Source organism: Spodoptera frugiperda, chromosome 8 (assembly GCF_023101765.2).
Source record: "Spodoptera frugiperda isolate SF20-4 chromosome 8, AGI-APGP_CSIRO_Sfru_2.0, whole genome shotgun sequence".
In the NCBI taxonomy this organism is placed as follows: domain Eukaryota; kingdom Metazoa; phylum Arthropoda; class Insecta; order Lepidoptera; family Noctuidae; genus Spodoptera; species Spodoptera frugiperda.
Window position 1 is genome coordinate 7,968,213 of NC_064219.1, and position 22,870 is coordinate 7,991,082.

Below are 22,870 nucleotides of genomic sequence, written 5' to 3' on the forward strand. Positions count from 1 at the left end.
TGATTACGTAAGTTACAATATAACTCCTGATACTATGCAGGAATACAAAGTAACTCTTGATGGTACGCCAAAAGAAGTCGCCGCTACATTACTCCAGATGCTACGCCGTAGCAGAAATACGTCAAGTTGTGGTCGCAAACCGCCGTAGCTTTATATCATAAATATTGGTTTTATTATAAATATGTCGACGACAAGACCCTAACCGTCAGTTCAGTTTCTAGTGAGTCATGGACCGCACTACACAGTACCTACTTTTGTTAGCATTAAGACGCATCGAAAAAAGAAATGAATGTACTAGGTGCATTCATTTCGATGTGGACACTAAGTAAAAGGTAGCGCATCGTCGCATTGCAGATTTGTATGTTGCGTCAGCGCATCAGAAATTTCCACGATGCGACGCCGCAAAAGTATTCCAGATATTTTAATATGGAGTAGCGTCGTAACTTGTCGTCACGAGTTACATTGTAACTTACGGAACCCTGTTACAGCGTAGCATCAGGAGTTATACTAACTCTGATTTCACTTTTGGCAGGGGATGGGATGAGGTAGAAGGATGCAAGTAAAATAAAAAACAACCAACACTGTCGTCTCCATCCGTTTATTAAGAACATTGTTATCACAATGAATCTTATCTACAGATCGATAAAACTCTGTTACAATTACGCAAAACAATAGATGGACAACAAAAAATAAAATAAAAATACGTAACACATTAACACCCACGGAATTATAATCAATCACTATTGAAATACGATTTACAATATTTTGATATATTTGCATGCTAATTTTGGAATTTTAGTAACGCTTACAACTTGTGTAGTGTTGCGATGAAATAAATGCAAAAAGTATGGCAAAAACGTAATTAAAATAATGAGTTTGTAATGGCGGAGTATAGTGGAGTATTAAATTCAAGATAATTGTGCATTTTTCAGTCTCTGGTATCTGGGTAAACAAATAACACTGTAGATATAAGAAATAAATGCAGAACACAACACTACAAGTTGTAAACTTACAAGAGAATTTCATGAATCACATAACTAGGGAATGTCCACTAGTTTACATCAGAACAAGAATTCAAACTTTGGTTACATTTTTAATTACGTTACAAACAACAAGACACAATAAAGTAATGCATCCCAACTCCTGTAAACTAGGTGTTACAATATAACGTGGTAAGTACTGAAGTGTAGCGAGGCAACATCGTTATTATTTATAAGAATTTAATAAATTACTTGAAAAATTAAGATACGGACAGTAGGACAAATAGCGCTAAATATAAATTCAATTATTATACAAATGGACGTAGCAATTACAAATATAATTCAGATTTACTCTGTTATTGTGTCGTGAACACATTGCACAGCTCTCACGGCGGAGCGACTCCCGCTCTACATAACATAGTCACGACTGAGAATAACTTGACTACGAAATCATACCCATATATAGCCATTACCTTAACACAATTACACAATCTATTAAAATTGACAGAATAGTGATATTTACTTCAAATTATTTATGTACTACGGACTAAACGAATCTCTCGAGAAATGAGGGGACTTTATGCTGTCTAATTTACATGTATATCTATCGAGTTACGACACATTATTGTAATTACTTTCAATACACAAATAGTCACCGATACACTATATATTATCGTACACGACTAACACAAACGTAAGTCGCAGTATTGCCACACAATATTATAATACGGAATAGAATATAATTTCAAATACAAAGTAAATGAAGCATATTTACAGATTCCACTTTCATCGTACATAAACAAATATATTACTTCTGTACTATTAATAATTTTCTTTATTAGAATTATTGCATTTTCTAAGTATTTATGAGAAAAATCAACACTTATTTTAAACACCAATCTACGCAGTGCTAGAACGAACTAAATATTTTTAGAAACATTTTTTTATCTAATGGACTAAAATACAATATATATTGGTGTCAGTCATTATCAGTTTAAAAAACGTCAGTGGCGGCTCCGTGTCTTGTATGTCACTACGATCACATACACAAATATTTCACACACATACCTATAAGAAGAATTACTTGTATGAAAAACTCACGCGAACACCTACACAAAAATATTGAATATTATTAAGATATCGAATGGGAACTTTACGACAGCAACTTGTGAATATGCCAACGAGGGCAACAGATTCTAAGGTAAGTAGAGGTCAACATGAAACGACAATAACAGTAACTTGGTAATTGGTATTAATGGAACAATATTCAATATCTATTGTCGCAAACTTTAGGCCTTCCGACGAAGATAATTCTAATACACGTAAGATTTCCCGTGAAAAACTACTAAATATACAAACAATACACATACGAAACATTGTAAAACCTAAATTACACAAGAATAGTGAAAGATAGAAATAAATTAAACGAGAAATACTACAGTTTTACAGAATGTTTAATTAATTATTATGCCAAGAGAGACTGACGCGAAATCTTACTTGTAGTAGAGGCACACGTACAGTTCACTGTGTGAGCGAGTCATTATCTTCGTGTAGTAGTGCGAGGGCGTGTTGCAAGTTGTCCATACAGTGGTGGCAGACAGGCGTGTGCACAAAACACGGCGCGGCGCCACTGCGGCGGCACTAGCTGCGCAGGCGGCGGCCAATGCGCGCGCGCCGCCGGCCTCGCACGCTGCGTCACTCCAACTTCACCGCCTTCTTACCCTTCACGATCGTCGGTTTGTTTTTCAGCATGCCTTTTCGTCTTTTAGTTGTCTATGGGAAAAAAGGACATTATTATACCAGTCTATAACAAAAGTTATGACGTCAAGCACTGCAGCCAATAGTCACATTCATTCATTCATTGATTGTTGCACGTCGTATGAAACATGCAAGAAATGATAACACTACAATAATATGTTACTATATATTATGATATTTACTCTAAGAAAGGATACATGTAATAAAAGTAGTCTGTTTAATGAATAAAAAAAACCTGTTGATTTACATCGGCATGTACGATGTACTTTAAAAAATAATTTAAGTAGACAGTCATGGGCAAACATGTTTCATATGGGGCAATATTTCATAAACGGGCCAAACAACATGCCCGCCACCCCACAACAAGACAGACAAGACAAGCCTGTTTTGATAAACAACATACTATCGATTCCCATATGTATATTCGGATGAACCGTCGACATGCCATATTAGCACCCCTTTAAGGCCAAACTTAAGCCCTTAGTTTACCCGTCACTTACAAATATGATTTCTCTACATAAATAAAAAACTATAAATAACAAGAAAACCAAAACAAAACAAACAAACAAAATAACATTATTACTTCATCATAAAATTTAATAAAAAAAAATATTACCAAAATGTTCAAAAAAATCGCCGCTATAAACTGATATATGGATTACTACTCTAAAGGAAGATAGATAAGCGCAGATGGAATGACGTCACACAAGCACAGACTACATATAACCACATACATGTCAAACAGAACTCAACAGGGTACTATACCATCGGTCCGCCTCCTAAGGCATGCTGGAATGCGAGAATATTTATCAGTACATTGTTAGTCACACATTTATATGAATCTACACATTTTTTTATGTTTTCAACTAGTCAAACTCAATGCATCATTTCGATAAACAATAATATACGTAATGTAGGTACATTTTGACGTCATAACTTTGTTACGTTAACTAATTTACTGGTTGTCTTGATATTTAAAGTCGAAACAATTTGTCTTTGACTAAGCAAACATCTCAATTTACTGCCAGTTAAAAAACAATATGTGTATTTGTGAATCGTTAGTCAATAGCAAGGACACTATCACCATATTATTAGTCCATGGACGACAGTGGATAAGTTGGGAATAATAATGACATCTTGGCCTTGAAAACACACAACAACCTTTTCATTCGTTAACTGTTTGCGCAAAGTGCGCAAAATGTTTGCGCAAAGTGAGTTAACGTTTGCGCAAACTCGATGAATGGTTTTTGTTCAGTATTATTTTGCCATTTCCACGCAAGTCAGCCAGATTAGATAACTATGGTTAATTAGTTACTAAAATAATGTTATTTGTTAAGATAATTGTATTATTATCTCACCTTTTTAGATATAGTGTTGCTAGTCGGGACTGTTCGTTTTGCAAGCGGCAAGCGCGGACGGTTGAACTCATCTGGTTTTTTCACTCTGAAAATATAATTGCATAATTTAAATAGCTATAAGAACAAGATAATTTGATTTGCAACCGAACAAAGCTGACATTTGCAGTATACAATTCGTATTGTTTTGTCTATGTGCACGTATAACTGAACTCCAAAAGATTGCATTGATGAATTATTGTGAGACATACTAAATTAACAAAAAATCACGGTTTACTCACGATTATTAATAGAGAAAAGCTCTACTAGTTTCAAGTCACAAAGTACAAAGCACGAGTACGAGAAGGCTGCGCGATGCCGCCGCGTCTGCGCACGCTGCTCATAATGAAGAGTCCCTCTGTGACTCGAAACTAATAGAGCTTTTCTCTATTAATGTAAGAGAGTAAACCGTGATTGTAAGTTTTACTTAAGTATAATTTTATCTATCAGGTAAGTTTACCTGTATATCCGGACCAGCCAGTGTTCAGTAGTGTAGGCTTCCTCTAGGTAAGTAAGTTTGAAGCCGCGGTTGCCTGGCAACGCACCACGCGTTCTATCGTAACCCGGCGGACTACCGCCACTGTCGTATCTACAAATTTGGAAAAAAATATCAAGAAACTTACAACTTTAACAACTATAGAAATAAGCTTTAATAGAAATTATTTCTGTAATGAATATAAAAATATTTGAATATTTAATTACAATCTCCCATATGTAATCAATACGATGTATCTTTAAAACATATATACATCAAAGTAGAATTTTAACCTGAGCATAAACTAAGTGATGCAACGATAGTTCAACTTACCTATAATATGATAGTTTGTACATTAGACAGTTTAACATAGTTTTCGACGCTTCCGAGTCGACCCTGTATTCGCCTCTCTCCGTAAAGTAATCAGCTTCCTGTGGAAACAAAACATTTAATGTTGTCGTGTTCCGAATATTGAGCCTATTGTAAGGTCCTCGTACAGAAGGGATATTTTTGGTTTATGTAATTTCTCAGTATCATAGCGCAGAATCTAGAATAGAATTCCAGTGCCTACATAACACACGAACCTAGCTTCTAGATGTCGTGCGTGCTGTTTAAATATGTCTCTGCTTAACTCTTCGAAGAATGGAAGATATGTCTCTACTTACGTTTATTAAAAATATCAATTACCACTTAAACAATTGCGTAATTGTTTTAAACGTACCAATAATACTTCAACAAATCTACTAACCTAGCAGAAAAAAAAACATTTGTTTTTTATTTATATGGGACAAGCACGCCACAACCTCCCGTACCGTGATACCGATACAACCATGAAAACATATTTGAACAGGCCGGAACATTGAAGACCGGCGCGTCTCAGGGACATGAATGACTGCCTTGGATCCCGCAACGAAATAAATCAGAATACATTATTATTAGAAGAGAAGAAAAAGAAAGTGTATGTTTCAAATACTTAAACACAACTCACATGAATATCCTTAGGATGTTCTCCTTCAGCGATGCGGACCATCCAGATGAACTTGTTGATGTCATCGCCGGAGTAGCCGATGGCTCCCCCGAATATCACCAGCACATAGTCCACGTCCAGCATAGTCATTATGTCGTAGGCCGCCGACTCGTTGCTAGCCATCGCTTTACCCACCAGCGCTATGTGGGAGTTGTTCCACGTGTTGTTGTCTACTAACGTTGTACGGTTACCCATGCCTGCAATCTGGAAAAAAATAGGATTTTTTTATACATAATTATTATTTTTTAAACGTCGCCCTACACTAGGATTTTCTCTTGTGTCGTGGGTGCGTTTACAAACATACAATTTCACATACACATGACACCCAGACCCGAAACAACAATTTGTGAAAACAACAAAGAGTCGCTCCGTGCGGGAATCGAACCCGCTCCACGTTGCAAGGCAGTCAGTTGCCCAGCCACCTCATCAAATGTGAAAACAAAATAATGCTATAATAAATGTGAAGAAACTGTTTGTTTGTAACTGGTAGGAATTAATAAATTCTCTTTGTGTTGGATAGCTCATTTGTAGAAGAAATACTTTGGAAAACCTAATCACATTCCATTTACACAATAAAACTTATGGAAACAACAGTACATTACTTAGTACATAAAGCCAATTAAAAAGTAGTACATGTAAACAATCAAACAGCAGTAATGCAGTAATAAACCATACACAATGCAATCAAAGTAAATTCATTTAATCTGAACTTATGTTACACTTTATCGCAAAATCTCTAAGTCGATAAGAAAAACTATATTAAGGTACATAAAGTGCAGTTGTATTTATGTAATCACTACATAGTATAAAACAAAGTCGCTTTCTCTGTCCCTATGTCCCTTTGTATGCTTAAATCTTTAAAACTACGCAACGGATTTTGATGCGGTTTTTTTTAAATAGTGTGTTTTGTTTAATAGAGTGATTCAAGAGGTAGGTTTATATGTATAAAATATGTGTAATATATCACCATTGCAACCATGCGAAGCTGGGGCGGGTCGCTAGTAATAACTACAATTACATTACGGTAATTATCTAGCTTTTCTCTTACTTATGGAATGTAGAAAAACAATCTTTACTACTAATACTATAAAGTGGTTTTTAATAGTCTAAAAGTGACACTGGCATTTTCTCCTATGTCTTAGGTCAGAAACATACAAATTCACATCGCACTCAGACACGTAGCAACAATGTGGATCCCACAAAGTTGTTCCATGCCGCGATACGATGCACTTACTGTGCAATACTAACAATATGGGGTGTTTATTCCCTTACCTGGTATCCGTAATCCCACCAGGACATGACTCTCGCATCTTCAGCAGTGTTCTGAGACAACCAGCCGTAGGCTTCTCTGAAGTCATCCAGGATTTTGCGAGATCTGAAAAAAGGGAGATTTTGTGTTGAATTTTATTTTTACCCTTGCAATATAGGAAATACGAACGGGTGTGGAAAAGGCTTGTTTCTTCCAAAATAAAATCTAAGAAAACACCATCACGACATTAAAATAACAACTATCAAAGGCATGACCTATTCCTCTATTACATAGAACTTAAAACATAACTGGTAAAAAAACATACCGGCCGAATTGAGAACCTCCTCCTTTTTGGGAAGTCGGTTAAAAAGGGAATTTTACATAGAAGTCGTAATGTGCCTACCATTTTAGGGAACAAAAGCGCAATAGGAATTACGACTGGGTCAAAAATAAATTATTACAACTTTTCAATACAATAAAATATTCAAAAATAATTACACTCTCATTCATAAATTTGATGAACTAAGTACTTAATTTTCGATTTTTTTTAGCTAAATTTCTAGAAATAAGTCTGCTATTTGACGTCAAAAACTTATGACGTCATAATAGAGTATTTCATACAAAGTTCATAGAAAATATAGTTTTTGACGTTTCGACAAAAGTGTTGAATTTGACTAGTAGGAAACATGCCTATTGTTGTCATAAAATACATCACTTACCCATCATTCCCGTAGCTAGCGAGCACAATACTAGGACTGGAGTAGGCATTGGAGGTGGCCCAGGTGCAGTGCACGGAGAACAGCATGAGCAGGATCATGATGAGGATCAGGGTCACGGAGCGCACGTTCATGCCGAGCCCAGGGTCAACGGGCGCGGGCTGCTCGTGCGTACGCTTCTTTAGCTTACCGGCCTGTTCAAATATTAGCATTTTTTTATTATTTATTATCATAAGGCAACAGAATAAACACCAACATTAAAGAAAGACAAGATGAAGACACAAGATCATGTGCTTATGCCAATTATAGACATGCACGACATTCACAGTATTAACACAGTTAGATGACATAAATATTAATATAAAATTAAATACAATGCAATTAACAATATTTTGTACTTAACTCTAATAGGAACTATAAAATTAAAAAATATTACATTTAGTTTAGGTAAGTCTTAGTCGACTTCTGGACTTTAAAAGAGACTGACCTCTGAGTTTGTTTCGGCATTTCTTCTCAGAGTAGTCCGATAGGAAATGTCGACTCATCTAGTATTATTTAAGAGATTGAAGTGTAAAAGAGTTACATTGTAACCTATTTGCAAAAATAAATATCATTTATCAATAGAAAGGTTTTTAATATAGCAATGGAATTCTAACTTTATAAATAAACCATAAGGTTGCAAATTAATAAATTCGGATTGATGTAAGTTGAGCTGTTTGTACAAATGATACTCTCATATCTCTAGGCATACCTAAAGCCATAATGTTATAATGTCATATCATTATTTTATTACTGTGTGAAATCTTAATCAATAAAAGTTCGACCGTTTTTCCGACGTCTAGACAAAGAATTCATTAAGAACGTAGACGATAAAATTAAATGGCAGAACCACATTACCTTGTCATATAGACTCTTGGACTCTTCAGTTTCATCCTGTTGCGTGGGCAGTTCCTCCTCTCTGAGGACCTGGTCACATAGGATGGAGAACGCGATGCCTGCCAGTACGCAGACCACGGGCGTCAGGGTCAGCATCAGACGGACCATCACCCCCGCGAAGTACACCGCACTCAAAGCGTACAGGGCCACTGGAAAGGTAATATTAGTGTTAGGATATTGATAAATAGTGACTACAGACCAGGTTCGCTGATTATGTGTTTATTATGTCTTTGATTTAGTGAATAATGACTTGTTCTAGGTCAGAATTAAGACAGTCATAGTTTAGTATATTAAATAGATGATGAAAATAGATAAAAAAAAATACAATAAAACACATGACGTAAAAAAACTTGAAATTGCTACTGAGTATTATTAAAATTTTATGGACAATTTTTCTTAAAATACTAGTATATTAGAGTTTTTTTACTCATATAGTGCAGTAGCGATTGGTTCAAATTATAAACACGATATTTCTCAAGAATTACAAAATACAGGAAGAAATATCTTACCAAAAACTCTTTCATCATTGATATTCTTGATGCAGTACCACAGGCCGACAGGGAAGGTGCATACGAGGACGTGGAGGTCGAAGAAGAATGATGACCAGGTCGTGGGCTGATGCTCCGATACCGACGCGATGATAGGAATGTGGATCTTTGCGTATGTCGTGTCCCATAGCGAGTAGAATCTGAAACAATTATCATGTTAGAAAATAATATTTTAATATAGTGAGTGAGGTTACCGAAGTCCCAGAGGCTATATTTTTTTTTTTATTGGGACAAGTCCCCCACAACCTCCCATACCGCTACAACTCCTGTAAGCCAGGATCTACAGTAGATACAACCATGAAAACACCGGAATACTAAAGTCCAGGGACATAAATGACTATATTAAATCCCGCAACGAAATAAATCAGAAGATATTATTAGAGGAGAAGAAAAAGAAAGAGCCATAGAGCCTTTTTTTTGGGACAAGCCCGCCATCACCTCCCATACCACTACAACTCCTGTAAGCCAGGATCTACAGTAGATACAACCATGAAAACACCGGAACACTGAAATCCGGCGCGTCCCAGGGACATAAATGACTATATTAAATCCCACAACGAAATAAATCAGAAGATATTATTAGAGGAGAAGAAAAGGAAAAAGTCCCAGAGGCTGGCAACAGACTTTAAATTCTTCTGGTTTTGCGAGGTATACAAGCGGCGCTGATTTTACCATTAGGTGATGGCTGCTCGGTTGCGCCCAATAATACCATAAAACACAAATGATAACTAACAACTATAATTTATATTTGACAAATTGTGGCTTGCGCAAACTAAACGTTTGCGTTAAATTGCGCAAAAACAATTAATAACTTTGTTTCGTAGCAAAAAGGTTGGAATTCGGTAGTACGGAGGTTATTTACGACTGGATATCGTGCGGTTCACCACACATTCATTTAACGTTGTTGCAAACCGCAGCATATTTATTGAGCAGGTCACGATCGATTAGCTATTAACTTCTCAATGTCCAATACCTTTGATGTAGTAAATTACTAATGGATCACATGCAACAAACATTTCTTATCGAAATATAGTATTTGTTACAAATGCGATATAAAAAATATAGTACCGTAATTATAGTTCGGTTCAAAAAATATCGTACTTTAGTTTGCTAGAAAAAAATAAAAAATAAAGGTTTGCATTTTTTTCATGTTTTTCATACGAGTTACACCTATTACATATTTACAATTCGTACAGTTTCACCTATACTATTTTGATTATGCAAAGGGCGTACGGAAATATTATATTTTTGCTTACAATATGATTCTTCGAAAGTATATAGTACAAGCCCCAAAATATAGTACAATAGGCTTGTGTCAACTAACAATGAAATCAATGGATGAATGTTTCTAGGCGTAAATTGTGATATTTAATCAAGGAAAACCGGCATAATTCCTCACAAAATAATAAGATTATTGTTATTTTTACAAATACAAAATCAAAAAAATACACCACGCGCCCTTACGCCGTGAACGCCAATCAGAACGTATGACGTCACATAGTGATATGCGCCATTGTTGTTGTTGACGTTTGGTTAAGATTTCCATACAACAGCACAAGCCACTTCGTTTTTTTGCTATTATTATCGTGTTTAGACAAGTTGAGAGTGCTATTTCCACCCATATCAAACAATACCGATAATAAACTGCCATGGAACCTGGTTTTATGAAAGCGAACAGCAATAATTTACCGAAAATTGACGCTGTTACGCTAGGCCGATTTTTCGCATCGAACACTGACTTTTGTTCATCGGAATTTCGTAATGTTAAAACTTCTATGTAAGTAACTTCTTCTTGTATGTACTTGGTGTACAACTTTCTAGCAGTTCATTGGAAGTGCTAGGTGTACAACTTTCTTGAAGACACTCTGCTATTGTAGACATTCTCTGTTTTTTTATCATGTATGGCCGCTCTGCACTGGTGCAGCTTCGTTTTCTTCTGTCTTCTTGACATTCAAATTTACGTGGTAAACAACCTGGTTTCATTCGTACATAAGATACCGTTCCCATAATATGGTACTCTGTATAATTCAGCATATCGTTTGGCAACTGGAAAAATATGAAGACTGTTTAACACAATACAATGCAAAATGCAATTGCATTGTAATTTAAAACCAAAAAGCTTTGGTTCTTCTTAAGATTTACTAGTTGAATATGTAGTCACTACTTTATTAAATAATACTTACATCGAAATGATCTTCACAAAAATACATTCTCGATGTCGTTGATAAACAATGAGCATCAGTCCTCCTTGCCAGTTTTAACCACTTTTTTCGCATATCTTTCTTGACCGGAACACGTATGAATAATTTAGTCGGAGTTTTTATACTTGTACTTATACACTGGGGCACTATACAGCTTTTAAAATACGAAGTTTCCATTTTTATTTAAACAAAACAAACATTCGCCTTAATGTGATATACCTGTTTGCCACTATGTGACGTCCTTCACGACGCCATGACACTTTCTTGTGTTTTTACGTCAGTTTAAAAATATTTTATTCAAACTTAAAATATGTGCTTTAAATATAAGTTTTATCATGAAATATTATTTTTTGGGGTAATACAGGTACTAAACTATCGAAATAAGCCATTTTTGAAATTTACGACACAGGCCTATAGTGTATAATATAATACGGTAGACAACTCTAGCTGCAATTCTGACTCTTAGACGAGAAAAGCCACAGTATGACATGTTGAAACAAAACTATTCAACTAAAATAACAATATACTCCAGTATTTCTGCATAAACATAACACAATAGTTGGTTGAATACCAGTATTCAACATAGTGTTAGGTTAATCCAACGTAAAATGTAAAGATGGAGGTTGTTCTCACGAACTCGCATATCAGGCAATAAAACCACGCTGTAGCTGTATTATGGCAATATTTGTTAAGAAAAGAATCAACATACAAGAATACTGGCATACGAATGTGTATAAATTATTCAGTCCAATTATAATCATTTATTTGCTAAGTCGGTACATCCGATTGTATAGCGACCAAAATTGTTGAATTGAATGGATGTAAATTTTTGACAATAGTTCTATTAGATTTCTGTCAAAATCCTAGATTTTGGATTGAAATAGAGTATCAGTTTCGTTCTTAACGCCTCATATATAAAAGACACAATAGAAAACTCATGCCTGCGTTCCGGCATACCAAGGATTAATTATGAACTCACACTCTTTCCTTCCCATGCCCCACCTAACCGCACATACAAAGTAGTACAAAGTATAGCGATTTCAGTCTAAATAAAGTTGCATTGAAGTATGAAATAAAACCCAGTGTTTGTCAACAACTTCTGATTACAATACCACTACCAACAGTTTACCGGCAAGAAACGAGTGCAATTTGTGCCTCAAACAGGGCTTCGGTAAACACGCATATAGGCGTAATGTTACTAAATACGTACCACGTAGAGACAGACAGACAATGTAGGCCCAACATGTGTATAAACAAGCTGTTTAAACGTACGACATATATGTAAAACTGTGTCAATCGATCTTTATAAGTTAACTTGAAATCATGATAAGCCAGATAACAGAGTCAATTAAAATTTGGTGGAACTACATTAAATAGGAACGTGTATGAGCCACCGTATAACACTTAATAATGTTTGCTTTACATTTAAAGTTATCGAAACGAGAGCACGTTCGGCACTCTGATTGGTTGGTTTATTCGAGCCGGCCAATCAGAGCTCCGGTCTGGCAACCCGCTAGGCAGTCCGCAGCCCTCATCTAACTGCCTAGGAATACTAAAATATTATTACAGATGGAGCCACAAAACCAAACAACTATTAAAATATTACCGTATTATCTTTGCAACACCTAAAGGTTATACAGTTATACCGTCTGTGTCATTAATTAAATTCACCTTTACACAATGTCAAGTGCATAAAGTTAAATATATAAAGAAAACTAACCTTCCACTCCAAGGCGCGATGACTCCAGCGTATGTGAGCAGCACGACCACCAGGAACACGGCGCCGGCGGCAGCCAGACCGCCCAGGATCAGCAGCTGCTTCCACTGACCCTTGGGGTTCAAGCTGTGCAGGTACTTCAGTGCACCAATTGCCATCAGCAATGCGAACACACCTGTTGACAATGGTAATTTTATAAATTTTATGTTTTTGGAATATATTAAACAATCAGTGAGACTTTACATAAATATATTTTTTATTATGTTACTTTTTAAGTCTGTGTATCTCAGAACGGATTTATTAAAGAATTCCAATATACTCTCTATCACTACATAGTATAAAACAAAGTCGCTTTTTCTGTCCCTATGTCCCTTTGTATGCTTATCTTTAAAACTACGCAACGGATTTTGATGGGGTTTTTTAATAAATAGAGTGATGAAGAGTAAGGTTTATATGTATAATACATGCATAATATATCTCCATTGCACCCCTGCGACGCTCAGGCGGATCGCTAGTACTATATAAAAAGCTAATATTTTAGGATATTTGGCGATTGTATTAAATAGTTACAAGTGTTTATTGATGTCGATCTCTAAAATAACTACGTCTCGAAGCATTCATCACAAACGCGCGAAATCTATTTTAATCATTCGACGCTGAAGGAAACTATAATAAAAATACTAGAAAAACGTAAATAGTAATAAAACAATCGGTGACTAGCAGTAACGGAATGATTCGCCACGGATCGCGGTGTCGTTGCCCGCTCGGAACGTATTTTGTATGGCTTGAAATAGTTCAGGAATTCAGGATCTGAGTAAACAACTTGATACTAACAATATTATTACTTGCGTTTGAATAACTACTGAGTAAGAGATTATGTGAATAGGTACTCGTTCCAAAGTGTAGCTTTGAATGGGAGAAGAACGAGAAATAAACTCCATTCGTAACTATAAAAAATACATAATACAGTGAAACTTGGTTAAGTGGGACCTGGATAAGTGAGAAACCTCCACAACTGGAACTCATACTGAGGTCCCTACCCATTGGCACTGAATTACCTCTATTAGTGGGACAAACAACCCTCTATATCTGGGATTCGTTCTTTCGATTTATCATCATAGTTACCTCTATAACTGAGACAGCAAGTGAATTTTAATGCATAAACCTCAGTAACTGAGACAACATCGTTTTGTTTGTTGACTTACTTATTCTTATTCATTTATAATGTGCACATAACACATTGTTTTATTTAAGAATCACACCTCTTTATGTGAAATAACCCGTATGTTCACCTCCATTAATGGAACCCTCTGTAAATGAGACAAATGTTTATTTATACTTAATTATCTGAGACACTGGGTTAGTGGAATACCTCTATAAGTGATACCAATTTGAAGGTCCCTTGATATCTCACTTAACGAGGTTTCACTGTATATTATGTTGACAATTTCTCTGATACATTTTTCCAATCAATAATTGTACAATATGTGAGAACAATGCAGAGACATTGCAACGCGCAACAGAGATGGTACCTATAACTTGGTAGAACTTAAGGTAAGTAAGTACAGCACCAATGATTAGTATAGTGCAGGTAATTAATTGTATAGTGTTTAGGTACTGTTTCGTGAAATATAAGTTGTTATTGTAATCAAAAACAATGAACACAGCCATTAGCCATTATTTATATTCAAACAAATGATACGATCAACATTCGATATTTACGATTTCATACGATAACCATTTTTATACGATCTGATAACAAAATAAATGTGCAAACAACTTGTTCCGAACAGATAGAAAAATGCGTGAGAATAAAAGACGGCCAGTCAGGTGTATCGACCGGATAAGAAACATGTCGTATAATTACAATAGACGTAAAGTATAGTTAAGTTTCTAGTCAGGGGTTGCAACCCAGAATCTTTTATTTTCTTTTTTTTAGAAACACTACCACACTAGTATTTTTTCTCCTGTGCCGTGGGTGCGTCTACAAACATACAAGTTCACATGCACATGACTGCCCAGACCCGACACAACAATTTGTAAATCACACAAAGAGTTGCAGTCAAATCGAGGGTAACTTTCTGTTTTTGGATTTCTCAATTCTTTCTAGGGTTTAGTACTGTGTCTTAATCAGTATTGCAGTAATATGAAACTGCCATCTGCTGTCCTACACAACTCTCTCAGTATCATCATCGCCGTCCTATGTACCAATCCCGGTCATGAATCAAAAGGTGAAAGGTTTGCTTTCCTGTTTGTTTCGCTCATCGAATCTCCTCAATCCGCTAAAAGTCACAGGTATGATGTAAAAGCTAGCTGTGTAGCCAAAAGACGTCTATGAATGACGTAAAAATATAAGAAAATATCGGTATGGTTATACGACGCGTCGTTTGGGTGTACCTTAGTGATAAGCCACTTATTATGATTACAGTCCATTGCCCTCGATTACACTGTAGTTTGCGTTAGACTAGACCCATATACGGTTACAATGTCTTTACAAACATTTCTTAGGTCAGAGGACAGGTCTAGAATCTATCCTAGACTATAATAACTTTATGTCTAAAGTCCATAGTCTACGTAGAATGGTAATGGCTTTTTAAAAGGTTGTGGGGAGCATGTCTTTTAACGGACCTAGTGCCACATACAGGTGCTGAGAGTGGCCACCGGGGTAGTTTCAATGAGGTAAAACTCCCTAGTCTTTCTCCCCAAATAACTAGGAAACTTTTGAAGGTATCCCTCCGTCATAGAAAAAGGCTTTTTAAAAGATATGTTAGTAGTAACGACAGTCACCCAAAGATAACACATTATATGATAAGCTCATTAACAAGAGATTAAAGAAAAAGCAGGTACAGAGAATGTGATGAAAGAAAAGTATACAAATAGATGTGGCGCATTTTAATATCTGCTTGACACGGAGCGTGAGTGGATGTATAAATCTAATAATTTATTTTTCAAATACTCCAAGTAAATTCGCCGTAAAACTAAGCTGTAAGTTGGCCTGTCACCAAACTGTTCATAGTAAAGTGTACTGCCTGAAAATATTAACATACATGCAACCAAACGAGTGGAATGCATTTAAATACAAGATAGATGAAACCATAGAAACTGAACTGTACATAAATAAAATAAATATAAATAAAATAAAGTCACTTTCCCTGTCCCCATGTCCCTTTGTATGCTTAAATCTTTAAAACTACGCAATGGATTTTGATGCAGTTATATTTAATAGATAAAGTGATTTAAGGGGAAGGTTTATATGTATAACACATGCATAATATATCACCATTACACCCATGCGAAGCTTTGGCAGGTCGCTAGTGAATAATAATATGTTCAAGAACTATACAAACATATCATTAATGCAACCTGTTATTCATACGTGAACACGACATATAATCTCCAATTAAAGGAGTGGGCTGCGGTTGGCACAAATTACGTGTAACATCTACTTTTAACCAGTTAGGTACTTTCATGAAGCTAGTATGAAGAGGAGATGCCATAATGTGATTGTGCACTGTGACAATGATATTATAAGTAGAAAGCTATAGAAAGGGTTTAAACGCTTAGAAATTGGTAAATTAAAATATGGACAGTTTGTAAGGTTTTTATAATATATAACTACTAGAAGGAAAATTAGGAAGGGTGTGGTTTGTAACGTCCCACACAACCCGTAGAGTATCACGCATTATGTTAAAGGGAAATCCAGTTAAGACATCTCCTTTTTGTATTTACTTCATAAGTTTTTTATAAGCTCATTTGCCCCTGTTTCCAAAATAAAGTCTCTTGTAAATAGCTGTCGATCTTTTTATCATACACTGGGAAGGGTACCATATTACGTACTATTAATCAAAATAATATTACCCAACTAGGGAATAAAATGCTCAACCGAGTTCAGTAGTTGTTTACTTTTCCAAATGTGTTTGAGTGAATAATAAAGTAGCTTTTTACGTTTGTTTATGAAATTATACACGCGCACCTGTTATACTTAGATATTAATTTATTTAACATTAAATAAATTTAAATAACTACAGATATTTTAAATATGTCAGCATATTTTAAACCTAAAACTTGGGCTTGTACCTAGTGCAGATTTTATATATGTAGATACATTGTAATATTTTTATATTAGACTTTATTCTAGATAATAAGAATTATCGTGTCATTTGGTTTTTTACATTAAATAAACTTTTATTATTAATTATTATTTACTCATACATACAGACAAAAAAATTGAGTGTTTTTAAACTTATTACGCGCTCGGAGAAACACAAGTTTTAGCCTAATTAAAGTTTAATTGACGGTCATAGAGTTGAACTTTATATTGGTTGGTCTGTTCATCCTATTACGCAAATACGGAAGGTCACGGTCAGCCTAGACTAGGCCGACAACCGACTATGTTATCATGAAGTCTAGTCTATTCTTTAAAAACGTAAAAGTAGGTACGTTTAATTTGCCTTATGCTATAATAAAACGTGACACAAGTGTTTTGTAACTTTTAAATGTCATGTAAAAGTGTGTTCTTTCCTAAACTTGTATTGTTGTGCCCGACAGGGTCCACATTGTGTTATAGTTAAATTTACCTACCATCTCAGTCTTACATGTGGGAAGCAATAAAGAATTGAGTATTAAGTATTGAACTTGTAACCTTACCCACTTTAAAGATCGTAAAAGAAACATGTATCCAAAATTAATACAACAACATGGCTTTTATTCCCCGAAGGAGAAGTGAAGTGTAGCAAATAAATGACAAAAACAACTGATCGATCGATGTTTAAGCCTCTTGCAACATGGTAGAGCCTATTGCATAATGACGGTCACAATTCCAGATTTGCAAAGGAGGACTTCTGTATATGCCCTCTTTGTTCTGTCCTAAATAGAGGACATACGACTTTAAGTCAAGTCAGAAATATATTTTACGGCCTTATAATCTCAATCAATCGACCAACGAACAGTAATCTATCAAAAAATAGACTTAAATAACTCATACATTAAAAAATAGACAACATAAATCACAAAAACGTAGCATTATTCTAAAAGCATAGTTATTGCAGTAATTCATGCCATTAAGTGCTATCGGGACAGGTCGGCATCGACCAATAAAATAGCAACACCTCAATAAAATTTCCAATTCACCTTGAGCGGTAGCGTGCGAGCTACACAAAGCGCAGGAAATTGTGTACATTCATACATGTTTATTTATCTATACATAGGTATTTAGTTTATGATACCGGCGCAAACTTTACACTTGTTTATAAATTTTCCGAATTGTACACATTAAAACTGTATACTTATTTGTGGAAAACTAATTTTGGGAAGCTATTTCCAGTGTGCTCTGATCCTGTTTATACCAGCGTGAAGCGCCAAGTTATAAGATAAATACATCAGCAGTCATCTCGCCTTTAATCTCCTAATAAAGTTTTACCGCCGTACTCAGTCATTTAATGGTTACTTACTTTAACTTATTCTATTTCTTAAACTTATTTAAACTATTTCTTAGTATCGAAAATAATTGCTAGGACTGGGTTAAATAACCATTAAATGACTCTGAGAACGCGGTTAGTACGTCCTACGGAGATTCAATAGTAAAATGGTCCGCAAACAATATTCTCTTTAGTCTACCTTTTGTATTTCAATCAGCAGGCATGAATGTAGGTCGACGTATGTCTCGCTATGTAGCCTATATAGGTACAGTATGTGAACTGCTCTTTGAATGCAGCGGTCAAATGAAATACCTTGTGTACTCTAGTGAAGATGTACTTAACAACAGACATTAAGTAATAAAAATAATTAAGCATAACAATTATTAATCTCATTACACTAATATTATAAATCTATAAGTTTGTTTGTTTCGATGTTTGTCCATCAATCACGCCGAAACTACTGTACGGCTTTCGATGAAATTTGGTATACAGACAGGGTATGAGCCGACTTGGGTGATAAGATACACTTTATTCCACAGAAACGCGATCGAAGCCGCTAGCAGAAGTTAGTTCCTTTATAATTAGCAAAACATTTGTTTTAACTATTTAACTACGTAAAGAACTAAGATTTTATAACTTTACAGTACTCTTAACAGGCGTTGGTTAATCAATTACCCAGAAAATTGAAACTTGGTTAGGATTTAACATGAAAGCAATTAATTCTTATCAAAGCATTAAGAAACGGTTGTTTAGTACTATTGTTTATGTTCTATGTACTAGTTTAAATACAAGTATATACTGTAAGGGCGCTTTTACATAAAAGATGTGCTATGTGGCTATGCTACGAAGATGTAATAGCTAAGCTGTGAAACTATGTGACCGTTTCCACTGATACTAAGCTATGTGTGCGAGGAAGATGTGCAGCTAGAGTATACGATGTATCAATGGTAGGGAAGTCATCCATAGCACACATACATATCACGCATCTTTAGTACGCATCCATAGCACGCACCCATAGCACGCATCTTTCCATATACAAAACATAGCTTAGCTGAGTCCGTTTCTACCAGTGCTATGCTATGTGTACCAATGAATATGATTGGTGGAAGCCAAACGCATCCATAGCAACGTAGGATAACACATCTCTAGTGTAAAGCAACCTAATACATGTCTTATCACTCTTTTATTTGACTATGTTAATAAAATAAATTATCAATATTTTTTAAATATGTGTAGAGCAACACTAACCACTAGGATTTTCTTGTAGGTATATCGTAGAAGCATTTGTTAATCAATGCACCCATGCTATACAACATACAGTTTCTACAGTATATATATAATTTCTCATACACATCGACAACCAGAACAATGTGTACATCACAAATTGAATTAGCAATTTAATTAGAATGATATGATACGCATATTGATAACGCGCGCTTTACAACTACATACATTGTACTACATATGTGACATAAAATGCATGTAGAAGTAAGCGCGCGTTATTATAACGCGCTCATAACGTAGGAATGGGGTGATTTTTAGTCAGTAAGAGTCTGACACTCCCTCTCGCCTCTCAAAAAAAAAAGCCATGTGAACATAGGCTTAGTCGATGCGGGATTCGGACACGCGACCCGTTGCACAGGAGCCAATAGCACAGCCACTGCGCCAATCTTAATACCAGTACATCATAATACCAGTGTAATACACAATTTGGAACGAGCACCTAGCCTTCACTAACGGACACACTGACAGACTAGTATTTATTTCTTTATTTATTGACATTTCAAAAGTACTAGTATTTATGGTTTAATTGGAATAAATGATTTGACTTTGACTTTGAATACTGTACAGTTACCACAATATTTTGTTTAATGATTTGCAGATCAAGAAACAGTCATACAAGTGAATATAGTATAGTATAAGTAGTAGAAATATAAGTAATGTTTACCTAAAACATTTGTACTATAGATAATACAACAGGTTTCCAATATAACTAGTATTAGCTTCTGTTATCAATTACAAAAGTTTACTTAGTTATATTTCATGCTAAACATTTTCTACTAGTTATTTAGTATTTTTCCTGTGTCATACAACTATATGTTGTAAAAATACATTATTATGTACTCCATAATATAATCACTATGAAGGTATTACCTTCAAAGATTATATTATAGTTCAATCATGTATGCAACTTCATAATTAGGTATTTTTTTTTCAAATGTTTGTTTCTGAGGCCAACTAGATAAGCCTGATTATTAATGGAAAACAAGTGCTATCTATCTTGCATAATTAAGACCTACTGAATATGTAATAAACATAGTTGCAGCAATTGCCACAATATAACCAGGAATTGTATTGTGAGACTGATTGGAAGAAGAGTATGGAATTTCTTACTCGTTCCTCTCTATAGGAATCTACACAAGCAAGTAGCTTCACTAGAGGACTGACTGACAAACAGACATTATTAATATTATTATATTTACTTTGACATTCAAAAGTGCCTTCCTGGTCCATTTGAAATAAATAATTTTCACTTCAAAGTCAAAATAAATAATTTAAACAATTTTAAAACTGAACTCACCTGAAGCCGCCATATGTTCACTAGTCCGGATCGGCTGGAATCCCACGAAGGGAATCTGCATGGACATGAGCAGTCCTACGATGTAGAACACGGTGTAGCTGACAAACAGCCTCTGGGAGAACCTTCCCATTATAAGGAGCAGGAACACATGCAGGGGGATCAGGTTGATGATGAATACGTAACCACCCCATGCTGACACCTAAAACAATACAATACATTAAAATTTTGTCTTTGTGTCTTTCATTGTCACTATTTATAAATTGATTGGGAGACAGTTAGCTATATGATAATGTTACAGTCAAACTCAAAGCAGGTTTTATTTGTTACCATACAGAAAAACAAGTCCACTAAATAAAAGTTTGTAATATCACTTTGTAGATAAATTATATATTAAATATATTGTTTAAATTCTTTTTATGAGTATTCAATAAATAATTTAGAGATATACACAGTCTACAATCAATGTATGTTTCATATTTATAAAACAAGGTAATTGTTCTCTAATGGTACCTAGAACAGTCCTTGTTTTTACTATAAAGTTATAACAAAGTATATAACTACTGTTTTAATTTTACACATCAATGAACAACAATAAAACAATAACTTACCATGTAAAAGTATGACAGAGCAGTGCAAATAGACCAGAAAACTGATCCATTCTTTAAGCTCTTCAGCCATAAGTAGTATGTGAACTGCAGGGCAAATATGGCAATACCCTCATTGTCGTAGCTCCCAGCCACTGAGCGACTGCTGTAGCCTGGCACAATGGCGATAAAGCAGGCAGCAAACAGACCAGCTCCACGAGACCATAGCTCAGATGTCAGCAAATATGTTGCAATGGCAGTCAAACCACTAAAAAAGGAAAATGTCATTAATATGCATTATTATCAATATTTCCTTGAATTTTAATATAAAAGATTAGTGCTATTGATATTTTACATTTAATTTAGAATTAAATAATGCTAACATGATTAAGAGCTGTACTACAAAACAGTCACCAGGTGCAATGTTTTATCAATAAACTGAGGCAAAGAGTACAAGATCTGTTTTATCAACAACAACCTACTTGTAGTTGTACTACTTGGACTTATCAGTCTTATCAGATCTCAGTTCCTACTAGAATCTAATAAAATATATTAATTTCATTTAAAGCGAGAAAAATATGAAACAGTTACCTGAACACAGGTGCGAGGAACACACAGATATCCCTAATGTGTATGGGAATGTTGAGGGTGTGTAGGATCCAGTGAATTGTGCCTGACGTGATCATGAGACCAGGGTACACGGTGCCGCCGACGATACGGCCCAGCGGGTACCAGGCGCGCTCGTCGAACCAGTTGAGGAAGTTGTAGAACCCATGCTCCACCATGTACGCCGTCGATCGGTAGTTGAACCTATAACACGTTGGCAATAAATGGAGGGAACCCCATCCTCAACAGGTTACCACAAACATACATTTTCTTCACACTCACCATGGGTCAAACTCGTGAATTATACTTTCGAAACGTATTACAGCAAATAGCCGGGATGCGAAACCGGCCAGCCAAGCCAATGACAATACCGTAACAGTAATCAGAGTGCTAAAGCCGGCCGTGTTAGAGAATATTCCTTTATCACTGCCATTGCCCTGTCTCGCAGTTGTTGTCTGCGTCATGTTTAGGGCTGATAATACTATCAACTATCCTAATAATTCACAACAACTATATTTTCATACATCAGTCCCAACAATTCGATTCAGAAGAAAATTGACTTTTTGGATGACTGACGTACGGACACGTCTCTCTTCATAATTGGATTGCCAATTGAAAAAAAAAACAATCGTCAAGACCGAATTGAATTTTCCAAGTCCGGTTTTTGTTACTTGTCGGACT

The 22,870-nt window shown here is 35.4% G+C and overlaps 1 protein-coding gene across 3 annotated transcripts; it reads right to left on the minus strand.

Annotated features, from left to right (window-relative positions):
• Positions 1-582: 582 nt before the first annotated feature.
• Positions 583-22,796, minus strand: LOC118275936 (dolichyl-diphosphooligosaccharide--protein glycosyltransferase subunit STT3B). Of its 3 annotated transcripts, none has more exons than XM_035594084.2 (15): positions 22,472-22,796; positions 22,175-22,393; positions 21,608-21,851; positions 21,000-21,198; positions 13,005-13,176; positions 9,045-9,223; positions 8,497-8,684; positions 7,603-7,793; positions 6,907-7,009; positions 5,596-5,838; positions 4,941-5,038; positions 4,593-4,721; positions 4,097-4,181; positions 3,504-3,527; positions 583-2,753 (listed from the first exon to the last, which is right to left on the minus strand). In XM_035594084.2, exons 1-15 carry the CDS (start codon positions 22,651-22,653, stop codon positions 2,676-2,678), a joined length of 2,334 nt encoding a protein of 777 aa, XP_035449977.1. In that variant the 5' UTR covers positions 22,654-22,796; the 3' UTR covers positions 583-2,675. The 3 variants fall into 3 exon arrangements, with proteins under 3 accessions (XP_035449977.1, XP_035449978.1, XP_035449979.1); XM_035594086.2 differs by having other exon boundaries at positions 2,605-2,753; positions 3,473-3,527; positions 22,472-22,786; XM_035594085.2 differs by lacking the exon at positions 3,504-3,527 and having other exon boundaries at positions 22,472-22,791.
• Positions 22,797-22,870: the final 74 nt, after the last annotated feature.

Bases quoted from the DNA above. Each gene is read 5' to 3' on its own strand.
- LOC118275936 (XM_035594084.2), bottom strand. From the start codon at position 22,653: ATGACGCAGACAACAACTGCGAGACAGGGCAATGGCAGTGATAAAGGA. The intron at 13,177-20,999 runs GTGAGTTCAGTT...CATTGTCAACAG, and splicing joins TGAACATATGGCGGCTTCAG to GTGTGTTCGCATTGCTGATG. The intron at 7,010-7,602 runs GTAAGTGATGTA...CCCTTTTTTCAG, and splicing joins GCTAGCTACGGGAATGATGG to ATCTCGCAAAATCCTGGATG.